The 24,132-nt window shown below is 32.0% G+C and overlaps 2 protein-coding genes across 2 annotated transcripts; both read right to left on the reverse strand.

The window, feature by feature from the left end:
- Positions 1-1,536: 1,536 nt before the first annotated feature.
- On the reverse strand, positions 1,537-6,511 carry LOC102602780 (alpha carbonic anhydrase 1, chloroplastic). Its single transcript, XM_006341048.2, has 7 exons — positions 6,411-6,511; positions 6,228-6,311; positions 3,932-4,152; positions 3,741-3,847; positions 3,492-3,594; positions 2,746-2,925; positions 1,537-1,783 (listed from the first exon to the last, which is right to left on the reverse strand). The coding sequence occupies exons 2-7, from the start codon at positions 6,307-6,309 to the stop codon at positions 1,649-1,651; spliced, it is 828 nt and encodes a 275-aa protein (XP_006341110.1). The 5' UTR covers positions 6,310-6,311; positions 6,411-6,511; the 3' UTR covers positions 1,537-1,648.
- A 4,889-nt stretch (positions 6,512-11,400) lies between these two features.
- On the reverse strand, positions 11,401-18,403 carry LOC102603338 (uncharacterized). Its single transcript, XM_006341049.2, has 13 exons — positions 18,038-18,403; positions 15,587-15,651; positions 15,427-15,499; positions 15,210-15,228; positions 14,477-14,596; positions 13,725-13,794; positions 13,384-13,427; positions 13,246-13,287; positions 12,989-13,048; positions 12,781-12,848; positions 12,112-12,169; positions 11,913-12,005; positions 11,401-11,819 (listed from the first exon to the last, which is right to left on the reverse strand). The coding sequence occupies exons 1-12, from the start codon at positions 18,331-18,333 to the stop codon at positions 11,916-11,918; spliced, it is 1,005 nt and encodes a 334-aa protein (XP_006341111.1). The 5' UTR covers positions 18,334-18,403; the 3' UTR covers positions 11,401-11,819; positions 11,913-11,915.
- Between the last annotated feature and the right edge of the window lie 5,729 nt (positions 18,404-24,132).

Here is a 24,132-nt window from a genome sequence, read left to right on the forward strand (position 1 = left end):
AGAGGCGATTTTATTTGTTAAATGTGAATACAAACAAAGATGAGATATTATGGTTGATACAACAAGGACTCCACTACTAATATTGGATTTCTTTGGTGGAAAATATTACACTTTTCTTTATATAATAATCATGGTGTTTTATTTAGTTTCTTGTTAATTTTTTATTTTGCTTTATCACTTGTGTTTGTTTATAATTTGTGGTTTGGTTACCGTCTTATTTTGTTGTTGTTATTGTTCGTTTTTAATATATACTGAGTACTGTTTTTTATTTTGTATTATTTTATTGTTGTTAGTCGTTACTCTTCTTTTAAATTGAGGATTTATTGAAAATTGTTTCTACGAAGTAGACGATGAAAGATCTGTGTACAATATATTATCATTTTAGACCCTAGTTGTTGAGTTACGTTGGGTATGTTATTATTGTAATCATGGTCTTCTATAGAGTCGATGTTTGGTATTTCGTTTGGAATTTCTAAATTTCGGGTTTGATAATTCGGTAATTGTTAGTTAAAAATAGATACCAAATATCAAAATTTTAAAATTTGATTCAATAATTTGATAATCGGTAAATCAAATTTCGGTTGGATGTGGAATTCGGTAATACCATATTGAAGTTATAACCGATTGCATTACAAAGTTTATACTATTGCGTCAATTATTTCTATTTTTCTATGCGGAGGTACAATATAATAAAAGATCAACAAATAAGAAGAAATTAAAAAAAACAAACAATTTGACACAACTAAAAGATATATGTATGTGAGTTGATTATGTTTAGTCTTTAACTTTCTTTTTGAATTTGTACTAATGAGTAAGGAACCTGTTAATATATGATCTTCATTAAGGAAATAATGCGGTATTCAGAAAATACCGATTACCGAATATCAAATGATACTAATATCTCATACCAAATCTAAACTCTAATACTATAATTCTAAATTTTACTCCCGAATACCAATCGAATTACTGAATACCAAAACTATAAAAGAAATTAATTCGAAAAAACTAGAAGTCTAAACAATGGGTTTACAGCAAATTGGGAGGAATCATACTGACTGTCGAGGCAGAATTGTGGACTTTGCACATGAAGTTTGCTTCCACGACGGTCTATTTATTATTTTTAGAAAATAGAACGAAATGATTTTCTAGTCTTTTATAAAAAAAATAATTATTTGTATATATAAAAAATATTCTATTAATATTATTATTATATGTGATTAAAAGATCTTGTTTCCTAGAAAAAACCAGCTAAGTAAAAGACAACATTTTAGTCGTACATGCTTTTGACATTTTAATGGGTTGATTAATTAGTGTGAAAGGTGAAAAGCTTTAGAGATAGTTGAAAACAAATTAATTGCTTCATTTTTAAGATGGAGAATCAATTAGTCAAATTGTGCGACTTATTAGAAGTGCTTTTGGAAAGAATGTTAGTGATCAAATAAATACGTCATTCTTAACAAGATGTGATATTATTCGTCTGTTCAAAACCTTTAAGCCAAGCTTGCACAATTTTCATTACTATAACTCAAAGGTCAATTTTCAAGATTCAATATGTGTCATCCACATCATCGTAATATTACTTTCTTTTTTCAAAGGAGTCTTTTATTATGGGGGAATATTTGTACACATTTATTTGCCTTCCATTTAATTAAGGGGTGGGTTGGGCTTCATACATCTGAATTTGTCTTCCATTTAAGGGTTGAGTTGGTCTTGCATTTCTCTTGCATGTTGGATCCAATGGAGCTCTCAATTCTTCTACTTGTTCTCTTGATATTGATCTCACCTATAATATTCACAATTTTTAAAAAAAAATTATTCATCATTTCATTTAACTATTAAATCTCATACTACTTTTGTGCTCAATCAGACAACGTCATATATAAATTAAAACGGAGGGAGTACTAGTTATGACATTAGCACCCAATGGTGTTTAGGGATGGCAATGAAACAGTGCGAGGCGGGTTGAGCTTAATTCGTAAAAAAATTTAATCCGTCCCGCCTGCCCCACATAACATTTTTTTTCATTTTCAACCTCCCCCCCCCCCGCATAGACCCGGTCCGCATGACCTGGTCCCGCATAATTTTTTTAATATTTTCTTTTTCTAGTTAAGTTTAATAAAAAAATAAAATTCATTTTTTCATTAAGTTGTATTAATTTAATAGGATAGTGACTTACAATTTTATTTTTTAGAGGTCAATTGAGAAACATGTAAGAAATTGAATTATTTTTTATTGAACCATTTTCATTTACTATCTTGAAAATTTTAGTAGCTTTAAAGAAATTATCTTAATTAATAATGCTCTATCACTCTTGTAACAAGTAAAAAATTAAAATTAAGTTTACCCACATAAAATCACATATACCCGCAACCCACCCCGCCCCGCATTAGTTTTAAAAAAACCCACTTCAACCCGCCCCACACAACCTTAAACCCGCCCTGCATAGCCTTAAACCCGCCCCACCCCACCCCACCCCACCCGCATCCGCTCCGCCCCATTGTCATCCCGGTTGGTGTTGACGTGTTGTTTAGTAATCAGTGAAGTGAGTTGAGAACTATGAGGTCTCAGGTTCAAATTTCAACCTAGGCAAAAATAGTAGGTGATTCCAGGGTTACCTGGTGCATGTACTGATCAAAGACATTAGGTACACGTGAAATTAATCAAGATACGTGCATGTAGCATTCATATAAACCAACAAATTAAACTCAAATACAACAAGAAAATAAAGGAGAAAGATTTGCATACCTTGCCAAGAATGTACCAAGAGACAATTTCAGAGCATGGTGGAGTTGTTAAAGAACCAGTGTATGAGTAATATTTGTGAGAATGTTTCCTTATTTCATGTGTATCAATTATTCCAAGCTGCACTTGTGTTTCTTTATGTGTTGCTACATCCCTTGCTAGCTCATTCAGTTTGTTTTGAAGCTGATCAACATTAAAAAAAATAAAAAATTACAACATTATAGATGACAATATTGGAGTCAGAATTTTAGTTAAAAGAAATTCAAAATATAAAGATTTTTTTATTTTTTTTTTGGTTAACATTTGATACAATCGACGACTTGTACACCAAAATTATAAAGAAGTAAACATATAAGAACTTTTAAGTTGTGTCGAGGAGATTTTGTATAGACATTATAATTTTTGGGGATGGAGATTTATATGAACCCTCTTGTGCTTCAAGCTATGACACTGATAAATGAATCTAAAATTTAAATTTATAGATTCAAGATTATACACAACACATTTGATTTACTTATCAAGTTCGAAGTCTATTTTATATATATGTGTGTGTGAGAGAGAGATCTGAACTAAAATTACTGAGTTCGAATGAACCAATAACATTAACAATACGTTCTCCATTGGTTAACGTCTCGTCATTGATAATTAAATTTCAAGTACCACCAAAAAGTTGTGATCGGGCCGGGCAAATTTATTTCCATCCTTATTAGAAGTCTCGAGTTTGAGCTCTAAAAATAAAGTGATAATACCTTGGTCATTAGGGGATCAGGATGGCCCAAATGGAAGAGGATTGATAAAACTGCTATAGTATTGTCTTGAGCAAAATGAACTAGATGAAGCTCTGCTGCATAACTGAAAAATAAAATAAAAAATATTATTAAATAAATAATACATTTTTTTTTCAATTAGAAAAAAACATTTAATTCATTATAATGATAAAAAATATATATATTATTTTATTAAATAAATATACAAATGAAAGAAAAGAGTAATCATACCGATTGCCATCAATTGTATGTTCAGAAGGGGAATGCCAATGCATTTGTTTAAAGTTATAAGTTTTACCATCCACAATTAAACTTCCTGCATTTTCACCATATTTTATCTGCAAATATTGGTAATTATTAATGTAAGTAATGTGATTGGCAAAAAGTAAATTTGGAGGATAAAAAAGATTAAGAAAACTAACCCCAACATTAAAGCCATTATCAACCAAAGTAGCAACTTCAGAATGATTATATTGCATAATCAAGGGCTTTAACTTCTTGTTAACAGCACAATTATGACTAATTATGTTAATTGGGGACTGTGATTTGCCATTTGAGCAGACTGAATATGTTGGGCTCAACCTTCCCCAACCATTTGGGCCTACTGGGCCTGTGTAACCAAATTTGACTCCCAAAGCATCACCTAACCCAAAAAGAGTTTAAAGTTAGGAGCATATAACACAAATTCTAGTAGTTTAGGGCCTAATACAGTGCCTTCAGTTTAGTTTTCGAAATTACCTTCGGTATCACATTAACTTCTTCAAATACATGTATCTAGCGCACTTAGATATATGTATCTTGGACATATGCAAGTCAAATTAGGTGTAATTTGTTTCAGATACAATATATTCAAGTGTGATTCACATGTGTTTGTGATGCACAATTCTCTCTCTCGTCTCTCTCTATGTATTTGTATTTCATAATGTATTTGGTATCAAAGACACATGTATTTAGTGTGATTCGCATGTATTTGATATACACTAACTCTCTTGCTTGCTTCTCTCCTCTCTAGCTTGCTTCTCTCTCTATGTATATGTATTTCATATTTTGTATCCTTGATATACATAACTGACTTGATGTCTGAATGAATGGTATATTTGACTTGAAATATGGTACAAAATTGTTAATTAGTGATATTATATGTAATTATTTCAAATTGATGAGTGGATTAGTATTTATCATAGAAATGTTTTTGTAATTAGCTGATTTTTGTTTTAAAAGTTATTTATACAAAAGCATTCACCAGTTGTCCCTATTTTAGACAACTATTTAGTTAATGATCCTCTTTTTAATTTTGTTTTTCAGCTCATGGATCTTTTAAACAATGATCTAATTTTTTTTTATGCAAACTGAAAAATATTAGACCACTATAATTTTTTTTATAAGTTAATGTAATCGTTAGAGGAAGGTCTAATGTTTTGCTTGTAAGGTTGAGAAATCCGAATCTAACATTCAGTTAAGTGTAATTTCCTAAGATTTATCTTTGCACAACTTTTAAAAATAGAAAATAAATCTAAATTGGAGCCTAAAAAGAGAATATTTGCATAAATCACTATCGAGAAAAAAGTTATATAGTAGTATAGCTTTTTTTCTACATCAGTCAAGTAATAATATCTATAACTACAAGTAAGTCTCCTTAAATACTGTAATTTCTAGTCTTAAAAATAAAATAAATTATCTGCTATAACAAGTAAAAATGATCGGATAATGCAATTATTGGAATCATAGTATAAAAATCGTAAGAACTTTAGACAACTAAAAAGCATGACCATGATGTTTTGTTCTTTTAAAAGCATATTCTCATCACAAATCCGTCAAAGATTTTTCAATAATTAAAGCAAAGCTTCAAACTAGGATGGTTATATTGCGTATACTTTTTATTTTTATATTAATTGTTTAATATTTGAAATTCAGTACCTCGATTAACTTTGATTTAAGGGAGGAGGCACTTCTTATTAGAGGTTTTCAATTTACATGATTCGAACTCCATCGAGACGTTTAGTTAAGAATGGGCAATTGAGAATTTAGGATTCAATATTTTAACCATGTTAAGTTATAGGGTTTTAAAACATGTTAGTTTGTATATGTTAAATGGATTTCTCAAGGCAAATGCAAAGTTTAGACTAAAGTTTATCCGCTTTGCCGAACCCGTAAACCAAACTTTACATCGGTCCCGAGGAAATTTTTCATCACACCTTGCTATCAGGGACGGAGGCAATGAGGGGGTTCGGATCGGCGAAAAATATTACTATTTATATATGGTTAAAATTATTTTTTAGGTATGTATAATAGATGTCGAACCCCCTTCCACTAGTTCTGTGTTTACTTCTCAGATTTTGAACCCCCTTATTAAAATTTCTGGCTCCGCCACTGCTTGCTATACATGGTCCCAAAGCCACTTAATGTTGTTTTGTCATTCGATGTTCAATATTTTTATTAGAGTTCGACTAATTCACACATTGTAGGGCCCATTTTTGGGGCAACGCTCCCAACATAATTTTTCTATATCAAAAACTTGAGCCCGAGACCTTAAATGAAAGATAGAAAGATTACAATTCTCAATCATCCCACTATAACTCATATCAGTAGAATCTTACCATTGAAATTTTAGAATTATATTTTGATATTTAATTAATATTTATTGTACGTATTAGCTTCGCAACATGAAAAACATTGAATTCAGTTAAAACCGCACAAAGGAAAGATGAGTAGACTTACCAAATGCAGTAGAAATTAGATTGAGTAGAAGAACTACACATATATTGATCACCCAAACTGAAATTCCACCAACATCAGCCATTGCTGTTCCAAAATAAAATAAAATAAAAATCAATATCAATTTTCTTGAAAACCCAAAAATCAAGAATTTTTGAAAAACAATTTGTATTATTGATGACTTACAGAGGATGTCTGAAGCAAAGACAACTCAATGTCTGAGAAGTTTTTTTAAATTTTTTTTGTTGGAACATTAACTCAATTTTTGTCCTTTATTTATAAGCTTTTTGAACAAACCTTTTTACTATATAATATAAGCAGTTGTCCATTATTTGCTTTTGCTTTTTTTTATTTGAGGATATAGTTCTTTTCTAATTTAACAAGTAAAAAAGTATTTTTATTTTTTTTTAAATATTGATGGTGTATATAATTTAAACTCATATAATTATGTATTCTGAATTTTATATCACGCGTGAGAATTTCGATTAATGACTTTATTTGTTCACTTTAATTTTACATGGACATGAATTCTTGTTGCCTTAGTTACTAATTGTGACCATCAAAGGAGATAATTTTTTTCATTTTTAATCAAAGATTTCAGATTTGAATTTGGAAATGAAGTCGCTTTTGATAGGAAATTTTTATTTTACCAAGTCAGACATTCCATTACGAGTCTAAATTATCAAGCCCCAATGTGGGTGGAAAACCAAAAAAAAATGTTACTAAATTGTGGGGTTTTGTTTTTTTATTTAAAAACAATTTATTTAACTTTGTTGTGCTATATGTTTTGAACTTTTTATCTTTTATAATATGGTTCATATGTGATGCTTAAAAACTAAGCAATATCTTAACTCTTTAATTTTTGTTGTCATATGTAGATCTCATAATGGAAGACATTTACTAAGAGTAGAATCTCATTTAAGAATTTTAGTGGAGAGGTTTCTTTGTTCTTAATCAAAATTCTTGAATATAAGTCCTAAAAATATAATTATTTTTAATAGAAAATACTGTAAATTCAAATTAATTGATCTTCAAAACAGATAACCGTAATATGAGGGTCATCAAACCAATGTAGGCATCACAATTTTCAAGGAATAATAGGAAATTATTGAGAGGTGCATTTATCATTACTATGATATATTGTTCGAAGGAATATAAATATTGTGAATTTTTTAGAATAGTAATATTTATTTTCTGAAAATGTGTTATCCCGTGACCTGTGACATTGAGCCAGTAAATTTTGTAATGACATATTTTTGGATAAATGAAATATTTTATTATTGTCATTGAGACAAACATTTTTAAAAAATGCATATGTTACCCCAATTGGTAATAATTAATATTGAATTTTTGACGTATATATATTCCCTATAAATATGTTTTAACAAGTTGTAACATGTAATTTATTTTATTGTATTTTAGGTTATCGATTCCATTTTTATGGAATGTATAGATAAACTAGTAGTAACAAAATTTTATTAATGTTGTTATTCACTAAATAATCTTGTTATTATTTAATTTCGATATATTATTTGAAGATTTTTATTTTAGAAAAGAAATTGTATCAACCTAGCAAACAAAACAAGTAGCTGAGACAAAGCAAGCAACACCCTAGGGTGCTAGTGTTTTTCAGCTGATTGTTATGTTAATTGTATTTTCTTGTGATGATTCTATTGAGACAATACGTATAATTATTTTTTTGTAAGCTTGATCTACTTGATCAAAAGGTACAATAGAATCTTTAATCTGAAGAAAAAGAATAAATACCTGATCTATAATTCGTTATTATAGTCTCGTAATAATTTATACCCAATCAAACGAACCCTGAAAAAAGAGTATGATTATATGTATATGAAAAGTTGATTCTTGAAGATTATTTTAGAACTGAAAGGCCAAAATGTAAATTGGCCATAGGAAAAGAAAGAAGAAGAAACTAGAAACTAATTAGGGGTTAGTGAATTATTCCAATTGTTTTCCCCTTAAGTGGATGGTGACATCCACAAATTATATCTTTGTTGGAGAAGCCACTGTTAATTTAGAGGTCACTAATATCTCAAAAAGGTAGAACATTCCACAACATAAAAAAGTTGTGGTATGGAGAAGACCTAAAGGGATTGGATTTGACAAGTCATAGACACACAATTTCTTTATCAGCTATTTTTCTTTGATCAAATTCCTGTCGAAAAGTCGAGGTAAAGGTGATTTCATTCACACATGACTTAACTTCGAGATCTCTAACTAAGGATAAAGAGATATACTAATCACGTCACTATAAATGATATTATCAACTTATTTCATATGACATTAGATAACACAAACGAAATCTATTTTGTTTCAAAGTGTCTTAAACTAATTTCACTAGTAATATTGTTTACACATAATTAACAAAATTTTAAGAATTCAGATTAATTTAACTATCCAAGATAACTTTGATTGATATTTTCATTACCAAAATTAACTTTACAACTGATCTTTTAACGTTTACTTCTAAAATAACTAGTAACATAACACAAAATTAACTTAACATTTTTAGTCTAACCCGAGGATCACACTCTTTACCTCCACGAAGTAAGGATAAGGTCTGCATATACTCTACCCTCTTCACACTCTATTTTGCTGGATTTCACCGAGAACGTTGACATTGTTATTGTTGTTTTGGTTGTTTATATAGTCAATGATGTCAAATAAAACAGGACAAAGTGAGAGTATAAAAATTTATTTCTTTTAGTAGCATATACAATCTCCCTGGTGCTAGATCTAAATTTTAGTTTCCAGCAATGCCACTTATATAACTTTATTAAATAAACTTTTAGAAAGTCTCAACCATATTTGGCAATTGGATGAGAAGAGGCCAAGATTTTCCAGCTTGAATCTTGTTTCTTGTGACAATTACAAACAATGCACCAACTAGTGACTGCAAGTTTATTATGTATATATACAATTAGTCACGAGGAACCAAAGTTCTAAATAAAAAAATAACTTTTGGGTCTGTCTGACCTTATTTATTTTTCAACTAGGGGGCAAATAATCCTAAGATGAATATGGATCATAACTTAATTTGACCGATAGGTTTTTACTTAGCTAGTAGAGTCAAGCACACCAAATGCGTGTGATAACTAGAAATTCATAATTAAATAGAGTCTCGAGTTTTGTATAGAAAGTATGTGGTTCAATAGTTTCAAGATTTAGGCAGCTCACATACCAAATATTTGGGTAATCAAGGCTTATAGACAAAACGAAAAGAAATCACCAAGCATTCTTTTGTCATCAACTAGTGGATCAATAGTGATCTACCCTGAATTTTTGTCATCAACTAGTAGATCAATATGCCTAAGAGATCCAGAGAATAATGCAAGAAACTCAAAGTGACTAAGAGAATCCTAGAACAAACAAGAAAAGAACAAAGTATTGACAAAAATGATATCATAATCAGCCTGATCAGTCAGAAAGCAAAATGTAGGGCCAGAAGGATTCAAAATAAGCATATAATGCAAGCACTAAAAGCCATATTCTTTAATCATATAGCTACTCAAAGTGCAAGAACCATATCTTACCAAAAGGTCACTACGCTTCAAAGTAGCAGAGTCTATGAATTGTGAAAGTGGAGGAAGCCTGTCACTGGACCACAGAACATGCTAATACCCAACTTCCACAATAAATGGCTACTATTGATTTCTTTTCTTCTGAGCTTCAAAAAGACATTAGGAATTCCCAATCAAATTTGATACTCCATGGGTCCTAATTTAGGTGGTATTGTGTGACTGGTTACGGCGTTTAAAGAAAGAAAGGACTTTAGAAACTTGTAGTCCAAAACAAGCCATAAACATTTGTGTGACTATTACTAATCACTTTAAGAGTAAAATGACAAGTTTAAAGTTAAATTGTTTCTAATTAAGGAAGTATGGCATTCTTTTTGGAACAAACTAAAAAAGAGAAGTATGAAACACAAATTGGGACAGAGAGAGTAATATTTTAGCCCCCATCTCAAAGCAAGGTGCAGTCCTTGATTATTCCAGGGCCAAACTGTATTGTAATGAGAACTCAAAACTAAAAGGATTGTGAAAAATAGCATAATCTTTTCCAACTTTATCATCCTATAGTATTCCTTGTTCACCAATTTATTATCCTATGTTTCATATACACTAAAGGTATTCCTAACAAAAAAATAATGCAATGTTGCACTAAAGAAAAGTAGTTTTTGCGACATCCTATCAGGAGTCTGTATCAATCAGAGACAAGACACACTGCAATAAGTTCTTTGCTTGTTCTTGATGAAATTTTTAGTCTCATATACTTGAGAATCTCTTCATTGTCCTTCAATTATAGGTAGGCACTAGGCACCAGGAGATGAATAAGTAGTGGTACGGTGATGTGTTCATTTAGACACACTTCTGTCAAGTAGAGGTGTCTGTCTGGTCACTTGCTAAGTTAAGTGTCTAACTTACAAATCGTGCCAAGTTTAAGGGGCTATCTAGGTATTTAGCCAAAATATTATAATGCTTTCCAACTTTATCATCCTCTACTATTCCTTGTTCACCAGCTCATCATCCTATGTTTCAAACACACTAAATGTATATTCCTTCACAAAAAATAACACTATTTTGCACTACAGAAAAGTAGTGCTTTGATAAGTGTTATAGACAGTGATTTTCGCAAGGAATCTGTATCAATCAGAGAAAAGACACAGTGGAAGAGAAGTTATTTGCCTGTTCTTGATATAGTATTAGTCTTATACTTAGGAAGAATCTCTTCATTTTCCTTCAAGTATATGTAGGCACCAAAAGATGAATAAAGTAGATGGAGCACATAAACGGTCAAGAGAATTACAGAACACGGAAATACATGTTGCATCAGTTAGGTAGAATAATTATAATTCATGGACATATCTCAGCTGATTGTAATCAAGAGACGAACTAAGAACATGAAGGAGAGAAACTTGAGGATGACAGACCTGATGGCCATACCTGCTATACCGTGCAAATGGAAGGGTGATGAAGTGGTTTATAAGGCATGTTACTCCAGAATAAGCTTTAACAATTTAAGAAGTTGAATTAGCCAATAATGGGAGAATTAACCATAACATCTCATTAGCACCACTCGTAATTGATATTATAAGTCAACGAGTTGCAGAAAAATATAAACACCAAAGGCTGCTCACAGTTTGTTCGACTAGATATACAAGTCATACATAGCAAATCCCTTTATTGTGAACCATATTTTTTTCTCTGGAGAGTACATATTTACAGTGTTAATCACCTATATAGCCAAGCTATGGTCTAACACAAAATATTTAACTGAAGTTGACTGTTAATACAAACAACACGCCATGAAATAATAACATATTGAATTAATAATAATGTGAATAGTGGGCAGTGGATGAAATTCCCTGTTGGCTTTAAGTAACATAGGCCAATCTTTTGGACTGTGTCAAAGCCATTTACTTTTACAGACTGAAACACAGATTTGATGAGGACGTAGATGGAACATCAGTGTACTCCAGAACATCTTTCCTTTTATATACTTATCTCCATATAAAAAATTATCTTCAGTTCATTTATAAGAGAAGTAACTTTGAGCCTCATAGCAGGTATTCTCCTGTGAAATTATCTCGAAAGAAAGCAGCTCAGACAAATTTGACCGCTTGTTACAGAGAGAAATTAAACTATAGAAAAAAGGAAAAGGCCTCACATCTTAACGAGCATAAGTTGCCTGTATATATTCCACAATATCTGCACTTTCAAACATCTGGACTCCAGTATTTGGATCTTCTAAGTATGGGACCTAGAGACAGACAGAGTCATTATTAAGTTTTCCACATTTCTTGTGGGAATGTGTGTAACACTTAACAGATATCCAAAAGGTAGAGTAACATAAAGCAAGGAAAAACCTGGAAATGACCAACTCTCTCATATAATACTTGGCGTTTGGGGCTACCACGAGCACAACTGCACCATTTGGTTTTAGTCCGTTCAGAGAAAATTAAAAGGAGTGAAATGGAATGGACATGTCAACTTTATCTTATTTTAAATAAGTCAAGAAAAATAATAGAAGCATCTTGTTGATCAAAATAGTCCTCTTGGAAATGAAATGCAATTAGTGAAGCTCCACACCAGCTATAAATATCATCTATTAAATTTCTTTAAACCCCTCTCCAAAACCAGCTAAGAGGAACTTCATTCTTGAAACCAATGGCAAAGTATACTTTTGAGATAAATCAACAATTCAAAAGACAAGTGAACTAAATGCATTCAGATTCTCTTCAGTTTGGGTAAGAGGAGGGTCCTCTGTTCAACCCTTCTAATGAATGTCAATTAGCTCTATGTTAAATCCTTTGCATGGAACCTACTTAAATCAAATGTATGAACTAATAGAAGACTTCATAGAAAACATATTTAATTGTTGATGGTATTCTTTTTTTTGAAATAGGTAACTTTAATTGTTGATGGTATTCTCACAGATAACATTCTAATTTATTCAGCTTATCATAGTACCAACAGCATCCTATATTGCACAGTGTATTGGTTTTGTTCATCATCCATTTCGTAGTAACATGTACCTGTGAAGTATGTGGGGTAGCTCTAGTTCTACAAGTACCTCACGTACAACTTTGCAAAATGGAGAAGGCTGAAAGAATGACACGAGTGCAAGTAAGCCGTGTAATTCAGCAAAAATTCTTTTAACTTAATGATTGAATTAGAAATCTGATAGAATTATTAATTTAGATTCATTTAAACCAAAACTGAAAGCAAAAAACAGAGTCTAACCTCGTATGCCCATAACTCAAGCGGCTTGGGAGGCAGTTTAGATGGCTTATAAGAAGACCCCTGGAAAAGTCACAAAAAGATCATCTATTTGTCCTGTTCTCAATATTAATAGTTTTCTGACAACCGTATCTATATACCGAAATCTTAACTTTGAATGAAATTATGCGCATTGGAAGTCTTTTAACTTGAGGATTATGGAGAAGAAGTTGTAGCATCAAAACCCATAAACTTATTAGCAGAGAGCGAAAAGCCTATACCTTCCCCATTCGACCAATCATGGCAAAGCCTGCAGTAAGTGTCTGAGATGACAATATCCAAAATTCAATAAATTGTACATCTATTAAATGCTATATCTAATAACTCTAACTCATTGATGACCAATGTTTGTAGCTTACAGTGAAAAGACCAAGGGACAACATAAGTGGGACATTTCCATCACCTGCGCAAGGAAACCAACAGAATTGATGCACTCACTAAGAAAGAGTCTTACCAAAAAGATAGAAAAGTAGTACGAGATCAATGTGTATCAAACCAAACAATTTCTTAAATGGGTCATTTGGAATCAACTGCGATTCATGCGAATCGAAAATCTAAATGTTGCTTTCCTTTTTTTACAGAATAAAAAACTATATGGACACCAGTATATAGCTTGAAGTTGTATGAACAAGTTACAATAGTAACATTAAGAAGTACAATTTAAATAGCTTTTCAATATAAGTTGGCCATTGCAGCATACCATATTTTCCTACCAAGTACTTGATAATCTCATCTGATTCATACATGGAAACTCCAGTGTTTGGATCAACCTGCAGTAGAGTAACACAAAAATTAGATGCCATAATGTTGTAATAGACCAGATCAATGAATAGAATAAAACAACTGGATTAGTTTGAAGAAGCTAAGTTCAGTGGAGTTACAGCATAGCTAGTCATTTTCGCATTTCAGAGTGAGCAAAAAGAAAATGCAACCGAGACATCAGTGTCCGACCAAACTACTTAAGCGTGTTTTAAGCAATCTGAGCCATCAAATAATTGTGTTAGTAGAACATAGTTTTCAAAAGAACTTTTAGTAAATTATTCCGAAGTATCAATCAGAAAAAGTTTCTTAGTTGGCAGGTGAACTACACCTTGTGCTCTTCAATTACATTCAATAACATAGTGGTTGAGGGTTTCTGAAGGAAAAAGAAGCATGTAAACAAACAATCACTTCAGTGAAGATTGTCTTCCTCACAGCTTTGTTTTTGTCTCAACATAATTATTGACATGATCCTTCTCTTGACTCACAGTCGCACATCATCAAGAGAATACAAGAGGAGAACATTTTGAAATATAAAATTTAAGTGAGTTTTAAGAGAACTTTTAAAAATGATGATGCAGGTTACAAGTCGCCATACTATTTTATTTTAAAGCATGTAAAAGGTTTGTGGTCATAAGAGCTTGTGACTGTTTATTTTATCTACAGTGAGCAGTAGGAGAGAAGTTATCTAACCATATAGGGGAACTGCTGCTTTCCACCCATCTGACCAACCTTGGGACGGAAATTCGGACCATTTCTTGGGCAAGGATAATAGAGGACGTCAAGATCTAAAATAGCCACTATTTCCCTAACCTGAAACAAATTGACTTCTTTAACAATCTGGAAAAAAAGGAAAGGAAATGAGTAGTTCAATCTGTATAATATTCAAAGAAAGGATGGTCCAGGCTGATGAAGAAAAATGTCACAAGATTTTTTTTTCTTTTTCTAGAACTCCATGGAGTTGGTAGGCTAACCAAAGCTGAAAGCATAAATATAATAGTTCTACACATTTAAAAAAAATAGTTCTACAGACATTAGTGTAAACTTTCACTATCAACCATCTTAACAATTGAAAGAACTCCATATGAAGGAGCATTGGAGATGCTTAGTAACAGTAACTGGAATTCCAGCTTCTTCTTTTTTTGAAACTGGAAAATAAAGGTGTCAATTCCAGCTTTAATTCACATAACAGCAGTAGATCAGTTGTATTATGGTGTTCTATTTTTGGTGTTAAGATAGTAGAATAAAGGAGACAGATTCCTTGATAGATTTGATTGGCTCTCTGTAAATTCCTTTTTGCACAGTAGGGTTCTTGGCTTTTTTTGTACATACATATGCTACCAGTTTAAAATAAAGAAGAAGAGTAGATTATAACTATGAACCTCAATCAGAATGAGAAAGAAAGAGCAAATGCATCTGCAGTTACCTTCCTACAAAACGGGCAGCTGAAGAAATCCCCACATGTTCCATGCCAGGCAATGTAATAGAGGAAACAGGTGAATTACGTCTACAATATCAATATGTCCAAAACTTGGATAGGAAATAGGAAAAACTAAATGGATAAGAAGCATAGATTTGTAATAAACAGATTCTGACTGTGGAATGTAATAGTGGGCATTAAAACACTTCCTCAGCAAAAATACCTTTCAAACTCATATATCTCGATTGGCTTCTCAGGTCGAGGACCTATATTTGAACTCTCCTTCACCTTGAAGCCTATTATAAACATCTCGTGTCAGAAAAGCATCACCCAAGACTTATACTCTAAAGTTCAAACTAGAGGTGGATGAGAATAATAACTACCAGCAATTTCAAGTGCATACTGATCAGATGGAAACTCATTTTTGGGGACAAAAGATGCTGAATACCTGCAGTAGTACATGAAGAATAAGTATCCTATATTTTATCAACATCTGTATTTCAGAAGAATTAATACAAAGCTCTTTTAGAAAACCCAAAAGAAAGATGTTGATAAGCTTCAACTCATCATTCCTAAGACTGAAATGTTACAACAAGTGGCATTCTGGATTCCATGCAAATCATATCATGAATAACTATGTACATCACGTATTGAAGACAACTAGACCCTCCAACTTAGATTTTGTACATCTTGAAGTAACCCCTTGCATTGTCTCGTACAACTAAATAGAAGTTGAACTTTAGAAAAGCATCATTGCACTGTACATGTGCTTCTTCATTTATCGCAATTACTTTTACCACATAAAAGCATATTGCATTTTACTTCTCAATCAAGCTATAAATACCCTACCAGCTGCATCTCTATGAATTAACTCACTACTAGTGTACAAAAACAGAACCTTCTCTGGTTATCAACTTACTTTTCGTTTTCATCTTCTGCAAATAATTTTGAAATGACATCCCATGTATTGCCCTCATTAAGTACAGAAAAAGGGACCAACACCAACAACATACCCAGTGAACAGAAAAAGGGACCAAATGTCAAATTCTTATTAACTCTAAAAATAATATGCTTGTCGCTGAAAATTCCACCAGGCATCCTACACTCATGCTATGAACTACCAATACCTCTACTCAGGCCATATCTCAGTCTTGATTAACTGATGTGTTTTATTAAGTTTGTTAAGATAAAATGTTTCACAATTACTATGAAAGGTCACATATTAATGAGATCCTGGGATCCTTAACCTATCACTGATTGTTCCGCACAAAAAATATAACAAGGTAGAAGACTGTTTATCTGCCCATGTCACATTACTTCTAAGTCACCCAAATACTCCTGCTCAATTTGCTTTCCTCATAGAACAATCCATCTTGGACACTATGATTACAAGAATTGTTCCTTCAGTTTTCATGTTCGTGAGTTTTTTTTTTGGCATAAAAACGGGCATCTCATCCTTTACTGTTCTCATGCCAACGATCTATTTATTGCCGACCATAATAAGTTATAGCATACCAAAATCTATTGTGCTCAATACAGATACCTGGCTGCTCCATTCCAGCAAATTGGTTTTACGCAAGGATGAACATGTTATTCTTGGAGAAAACTTAAAAGTAAAGGAGTATTTTATTTCAATTCCTGGCTGCCTGATGGTACACATAATTGAATAGAAGAACTCACAAAATGTCATTTCAGAAAATTTTATATCAAAATGTCCATCACAAAAGCTGATTATTATCTTTCTCTACTAAGTTGTGTCCTCCTCTTGTATTAGTAAGCAGATTTTGTATACTGGACATGCTTCTTCTTCATAATGGAAGTCAAATCACGGGGTTATTAGAAGAAATTACTGCCTGGCTGAACTACAAATAACTGAAATGAGAGACTCATATTTTCATCTTTAAGTTATAGACGGCATTCTTTTGTAGCAGCTAGTCAGCTGGAGTTTAGTTGCCCAAAAGTACGATAAGTTTTTGCAAGAAACTGGGATCACTAAACAAAATATTATATTAAAGCTTGCCTGTATTGGTTTACCAGTTATTCTTGGGAAAGTTCTCATCCATTGAGACCCCCTAGGACTAAGCTCACCATCTCCTTGCCCTAACACACAGGTCAACCATTGGTCACTGACAGAGTCCTTAGAGTTGTAAGTCGAGTCACATAACTTAAAATAATTACAATACTAAATGCAAAACCACAACTTCGTATCAAATCAAAACTAGTACTTTGCAACTACTTAGCTCCTGATGTTTTGTTCTTCAAACTTGAACTAAATTAAAAGCATCCAGAAGAATATGTTAACATTGCTTATAATTCTCAACAAAACAAGAGTAATAACCCTAATAACCGTGGTGTCTAGCCAGCTTGTGCATCTTAACTTATTCCACAGAGTACCTACTATTATTGTTACCTTCCACTAGCACAATTACCAGATAAACCTATCCACATCCTTGGATAGATGGGAAGAGATTACCTAATGCTTTTTTCTCTGCTGAGATTGAACTTAAGACGTCATAGTTCCCAACCTACTTGACCATTAGGCCTCACCCTGAGTGCACAACTCATTCCATTTCTAGAAACACTTTTCCATTTTCCAATTCACAAATACTACAACAATTAGGAACCCAATGCTATATAATTAATCCAACAAAATCAATCAATCACTAGATCAGCTAACCTCAATCCCAAATTAGTTCGGGCCAGCTAGTAGAATCCTCTGTATCCATACATATTCAGATAATTCATTATAATTAAACTAATTTACAAACACATAATCAAATTTTAGCTAAATTGAGGTGATTAAAGATGAAATTAAACTGAATGAAGTAACATACCCAGAAACAAGAGCACCAGTACCGAGACGAAAAATCAAAGCAAGAGAAGCACCCAATATGTCCAAAATCTTATCACCTCTCGGTGTAAATGGCTTAGGTTTCGGCGGTTTGAAGTTCGGCGGCGGCGAAAATGAAGAATTAGGTTCCTCTTGAGTGCTCACAGAAGTGGAACCATTGGAACTGTCTGAAGATTGCGCCATTGACTTTACAAGCAAAACTCTGTTGTTTCTAGAGAGTTTGGGAGAAGAAAATGGCCGGAAAATTGGCGCCGGCGAAACGTTGAGAACTCCGGTCATGGTTTTCCGGCGAAGCTCAGTAGTGGTATCTGTTTGGTGTGGCGGAAAATGGAACAGGTAATTCTGTTAAGTGGTTTATATTTATATTTAGGGATTTTATTTTTAGTCCCTCAACTATTAATAAATTAATGTATTAAGCTATATAATTTCTAACTAAACATATTGAACCTTCCATTAGCAATCGATAATAGACGTGTTTTAATTTAAAAATATATGAAACTCGTGAAAAAGTAATAATTTAGATAGATAATTGAACAATACATGTTGAATAATATTAGTACATAATTAACATAACACCTCAATATTTAATAATAGTTGATAATTTATCACAAGTAGAAGAAATTAAAAGTATATTACTTTAATAATTGAAGGTAGTATATACTTAGTCATATCCCAAAATTTCCTTTTTTAAAAAAAACTGGACTTAGTTCTAACGTTTGTAATCACTAAAAGAAGTGTACTCAAAATTATCGATCTCATTGCTTAAAAAAAGAATGAAATATTGACAAAATAGGAAAACATTTCTGAACTTCAATTTTCAGGAAAATAAAGATGATACAAAAAACTCAATAAAACATAGATGAGCCTTACCTGGACAGAATGCCGAAGAAAGGAGAAGACATTTGATGTGCACAAAACAGTGGAGTATAAACTGATGAAGCTATACACAGAGTGATGTGTAAATTGAAAACACAACAAGAAGACATGTAGTTATAATGGAGAATTGAAAAGACCATAATACCCTTAGAGCCATTGAAATAAGCATGTTGAAACAAGTCTTTTCTAATATAAGAGTAAATGATCATAAATAGTAAAATTCTAATGCTAGTAATTTGGATTATATTCATGTTTGCTTCAATTGTTTAAACAAAATCTCAAAATATTATTCCATTAATTTTAATTTATATATCTTAATTAATATTTGGAGAGTTAAAATATATTTCTTTGATGGTAATTAACGCTTTTTAAATATATTGATTGGTCAAAAATATATTTGATCTATATATTTTTTTTGTCATTTTATAATTTGTTGCAATAAGAGTTTAGTCTAAAGACAATCCATGAATTAATCCTCCATTCACAGGATAACTTTGAACTATGAAAAAATAACTAAAGTCACAAAAATCTTAGACTTGTTTATAAAGTTAATAATTAATATAATTATTTGTAGATTATATATCAATAAATGATAAAATCATATATTGTGAAATCTATTTAATTCTCCTATATCCATATATATAGTATTGTAAATAAATAGTATAATTACATTTAAAAAATGTAGTGCTCTAGTTTTAAAAAAAAAACAAGTATAAAAAGGAAGCACAATCAAGAAGAGTTCATCAATCCAAAAAGAAGAAAATAAATAATAGTATTGTAGATTTCAAATGGCAAAGTTTCTTGGTTTATTTTTTGTCCTCTTTGCTCTTGCATCAGGTAGATCTCATTTATACATATATTATTGTTTTTTTCCAAATCAATTGTATATGCTTTATTTTAAGTCGAGCACGTGTTACAGATAATCTCTCTATCTTTATAAGATAGAGATAATATCTACGCATACATTCTATTCGTTTTAGAGTTCGACATCACTTATGAAACCACATAAATATGATATTATTATTATTGTTGTTGTTATTATTCTTATTTTAATTTTTGTGAATGTAGAGACAAGAATTATTCCAATGGTATATGGAACAATTCCAACATCACATTGTCATGTTGAATTTGATTATAATTGCAAATCTGATGAGCAATGTAAGCTACTATGCATGGGAGATGTATATGTCTATCCTATCGATAAGGCGATGTGTGTGTTACACAAAAATGATACTTCATTTTGTAAATATCTATATACATGCGATACCAAAAATTGTTATAAACGAAAAATAAAATCTGTAATTTTCGTATAATCTATAAATATATAAGTCTTTAATCTCAAAAGGGAAAATACATAAAAATCCCCCTGAACTTGGCACGAAAACTTACTTTAGTACTTAAACTACACGAGTGTTTATATACCCCCCTTAACATCTTTTATGTGAATTATTTTCAACCCTCCGAACACCAACCTTGTGCGCGTGTTGTTACAGCTTAGAACGACGCGTTCGTCATCTTTTAACATTTTTTTAAAATTAAATTTGCCCCTCCAACGGTAATATCCGACCCATTACCCATTTGAAGAACAATCTTCACTTTTGAAGAACCCTAAATACCTCTTCTCCCTCACCAACCCAATCATCCAAAAAATGGTGACCTAATTCATTATTTTTCTCAAATCTTAGCTCTTCAAACCTAAAAGTTGAATGTTTAAAGGAATTGTTCTTCAAAATGTAAGATTCAAACCTAAAAGTTGAATCTTTGAAGGAATTGTTCTTCAAAATGTAAGATTCAAACCTAAAAGTTGAATCTTTGAAGGAATTGTTCTTCAAAATGTAAGATTCAAACCTAAAAGTTGAATCTTTGAAGGAATTGTTCTTCAAAATGTAAGATTCAAACCTAAAAGTTGAATCTTTGAAGGAATTGTTCTTCAAAATGTAAGATTCAAACCTAAAAGTTGAATCTTTGAAGGAATTGTTCTTCAAAATGTAAGATTCAAACCTAAAAGTTGAATCTTTGAAGGAATTGTTCTTCAAAATGTAAGATTCAAACCTAAAAGTTGAATCTTTGAAGGAATTGTTCTTCAAAATGTAAGATTCAAACCTAAAAGTTGAATCTTTGAAGGAATTGTTCTTCAAAATGTAAGATTCAAACCTAAAAGTTGAATCTTTGAAGGAATTGTTCTTCAAAATGTAAGATTCAAACCTAAAAGTTGAATCTTTGAAGGAATTGTTCTTCAAAATGTAAGATTCAAACCTAAAAGTTGAATCTTTGAAGGAATTGTTCTTCAAAATGTAAGATTCAAACCTAAAAGTTGAATCTTTGAAGGAATTGTTCTTCAAAATGTAAGATTCAAACCTAAAAGTTGAATCTTTGAAGGAATTGTTCTTCAAAATGTAAGATTCAAACCTAAAAGTTGAATCTTTGAAGGAATTGTTCTTCAAAATGTAAGATTCAAACCTAAAAGTTGAATCTTTGAAGGAATTGTTCTTCAAAATGTAAGATTCAAACCTATTCTTCTTCATCTATTATTTTGATTTTTCTTTCCTCCCTTTTTCTTATTTTCTGTTTTTTCCAGATTCTCGTTAATTCTTGCACAAAATTGTAGCACACAATGCGATCAATTAATTTGACAAATCTTTGTATGGAAGAAGATGATTATACTTCGAAGAAAAAAGTTTATTGTAATCATGGACCTGTGGTGCGTTTGAAAACATCTACCCCGGAAGAAGATATTGGTCATGTCCTTATTATGGGGTAAAGATCATTTTTGTTTAAATTTTTTTAGCCGATTAAGAATTTGATTAACCACTAATTCCTTCATCCTTTTTCATTATTGAAGGGTCCTAGATCTTGCAACTTTTGGTGTTGGAAGGATAAAAAAAATATTGATCTGAGGTCGAAATTTGTGATTCCTAAACTAATACAGAAATTGGGTGAGCTTGAGAATATAGTAGAATCCTCTCAAACCTCAGCCACTGCATTTGAATTGGTTGAGGTTACTGAAGAAGTTGACAAGCCGGGAGATTTCAAACAAGATGATGATTGTTTAGGTATGAAATTAAAAATGTTGCAAGAAGAGGTTGAGAAGATGAAAGTGATGCAAAATAAATGGAGAAGAACATGGCAGAATGTGCTCTTTTTTGTTGTAGCTTGTTGTTGTGTTGTGGTTATAGCTATAAGCTATTGGTTCTGGGTGATATATATGAAGAAAGGTTCAATGAAGTTACCTTAAGTTGTTGATGTAGTGAGATCAATGTTGGTGTAGTGTAGCACTGTTTATGTTGTAACCAATTAGGTGCAAGACTCTTTTGTAATGAGTTCTTCTTATTCTAATAATGTAATTTGGTGGTTTGTGTATTTGTTTGTGTTTTATTTACAACTGCATTCCCTAAATTGCAGTCACAATTGCATAATTGTACACATAAAAGTAATGCAAAACTAGCTGCATAATTGTTTAAAAAAGAGACAACTAAAATATCAAACTAATGCAGTCACAACTGCATAATTGTTTCAAAAACAAACATAGATCAAACTAATGCAGTCATAGCTGCAACATAATTAGTTCAAAACAAACAGATCAAACTAATGCAGTCACAGTTGCATAATTGTTCCAAAAACAGCTAAAATATCAAACTAAAGCAATCTCCATATCAAACTTCAGCAGCATTGGACCTTGTTCTCATTCTTGTGTTTTCTCTCATCTTTTGAAGACCTTGTTGAGTTACAACAACCTTTCCTTTCCATTTTAAGCCTGATCTTGGTTTATGATGCCCAAGATTTCTAGTCACTATTGAAGAGTTCATAGGCATTCTAGGCTAGATTCACAAAAATATGTTGTCTTAGATGCTTCATAAGTTATAATTAAAAAGTGTGTCAATAATTAAGACAACTTACATTGTGGATTGTAAAACCATAGTCACTATTGAAGAGTTCATAGGCATTCTAGGCTAGATTCACAAAAATATGTTGTCTTAGATGCTTCATAAGTTATAATTAAAAAGTGTGTCAATAATTAAGACAACTTACATTGTGGATTGTAAAACCACTCTGTGTATGTAGTATCCCAATTTCAATCATTCTTGGCCTCTTCCCTCCTCCAGTAGCACCAGGAACATCAGTAGCAGTAGCAGCTACACCAGTTCTTCTTCCCCTTCCAGCTAAACCAGTTCCAGTTCCTCTTCCCCTTCCAGTGGCACCAGAACTATCAGCAGCAACACCAATCCCTGTTCCATTACTAGTTGCAGTTCCTCTTCCCCTTCCAGTGGCACCAGAACTATCAGCAGCAACACCAATCCCTGTTCCATTACCAGTTGCAGTTCCTCTTCCCTTTCCAGTAGCACTAGCCTATAACATAAGTTGATCAACAAAAATATTAGACTGATTAAGATGTAAATTAACAACTAAATGAATTACTATAAATATTACCTGTTTTGTTGAACCACTTGGTCGACCTCTTCCTCTCTTTGTGCATGATTGTGATTCAGTTGGTGCTCTAGAAGAACCAACACTTGACCTTGTTAAACTAGGCTCACATCCTCTCCCCATTTCTCTTCCTCTTCTTGCATTAGCTTGATTATTCAAATGATAACCCCTCTTATTATGACCATTTGCATGACAAAGACTGCAGGTCATCTCAACACCTCTCTTGGACAATTTTTTCTGTTTTTGTTTTCATTCTGCTCCTTTCTCCTACATTTTCTAGGCCTTCCTGGTAGTGTTTTTATAACAGGTGGTATAACAGAAGGGTTGGCCGATTGTGGCCACATTTTCATGTTAGTAACTGGTTGAATGTAGTGACTGTAGACCTTGAGATAAGTCTGGTTTAGCAACATAGTTAATGGGCTCCAATTTTCTAAAATAAAGTGCAGCTATAACATGACAACAAGGTATACCTCTTAGTATCCAAGATCTACAAGTACATGTTTGATTGCCTAAATTCACAACAAATGTGTTATCCCAACTGTCTTTAACCTCAAAACCATATTCACCATTCCATTCAAGGTTACACTTCATTGACTTTGTTGTGTTCTCTGTCAATACCTTTAGAGCCATTGGAGATATGTTTGTTAGCCAAGTATCACAGAACTCTCTCAATTGTCCTATTCTTCTCATCACTTTGATCCTTATTTCTTCAAGCATTGTGATGATAGTTTTGTGTCTTGTCCCCAAAATTCATGTATTAAAGCTTCAGCCATGTTG

This window comes from Solanum tuberosum, unplaced genomic scaffold (genome assembly GCF_000226075.1).
Source record: "Solanum tuberosum cultivar DM 1-3 516 R44 unplaced genomic scaffold, SolTub_3.0 scf00021, whole genome shotgun sequence".
NCBI lineage: Eukaryota > Viridiplantae > Streptophyta > Magnoliopsida > Solanales > Solanaceae > Solanum > Solanum tuberosum.

Coding starts and splice junctions, on each gene's coding strand:
- LOC102602780 (XM_006341048.2), bottom strand. CDS start 6,309: ATGGCTGATGTTGGTGGAATTTCAGTTTGGGTGATCAATATATGTGTA. Junction 2,926..3,491: donor CTGATCCCCTAATGACCAAG/GTATTATCACTT, acceptor AATGTTGATCAG/CTTCAAAACAAACTGAATGA. Junction 1,784..2,745: donor CTTGGTACATTCTTGGCAAG/GTATGCAAATCT, acceptor TGAATATTATAG/GTGAGATCAATATCAAGAGA.
- LOC102603338 (XM_006341049.2), bottom strand. CDS start 18,333: ATGACCGGAGTTCTCAACGTTTCGCCGGCGCCAATTTTCCGGCCATTT. Junction 13,049..13,245: donor TGATTGGTCGAATGGGGAAG/GTATAGGCTTTT, acceptor TGACTTTTCCAG/GGGTCTTCTTATAAGCCATC. Junction 12,006..12,111: donor AGAGAGTTGGTCATTTCCAG/GTTTTTCCTTGC, acceptor GTCTGTCTCTAG/GTCCCATACTTAGAAGATCC.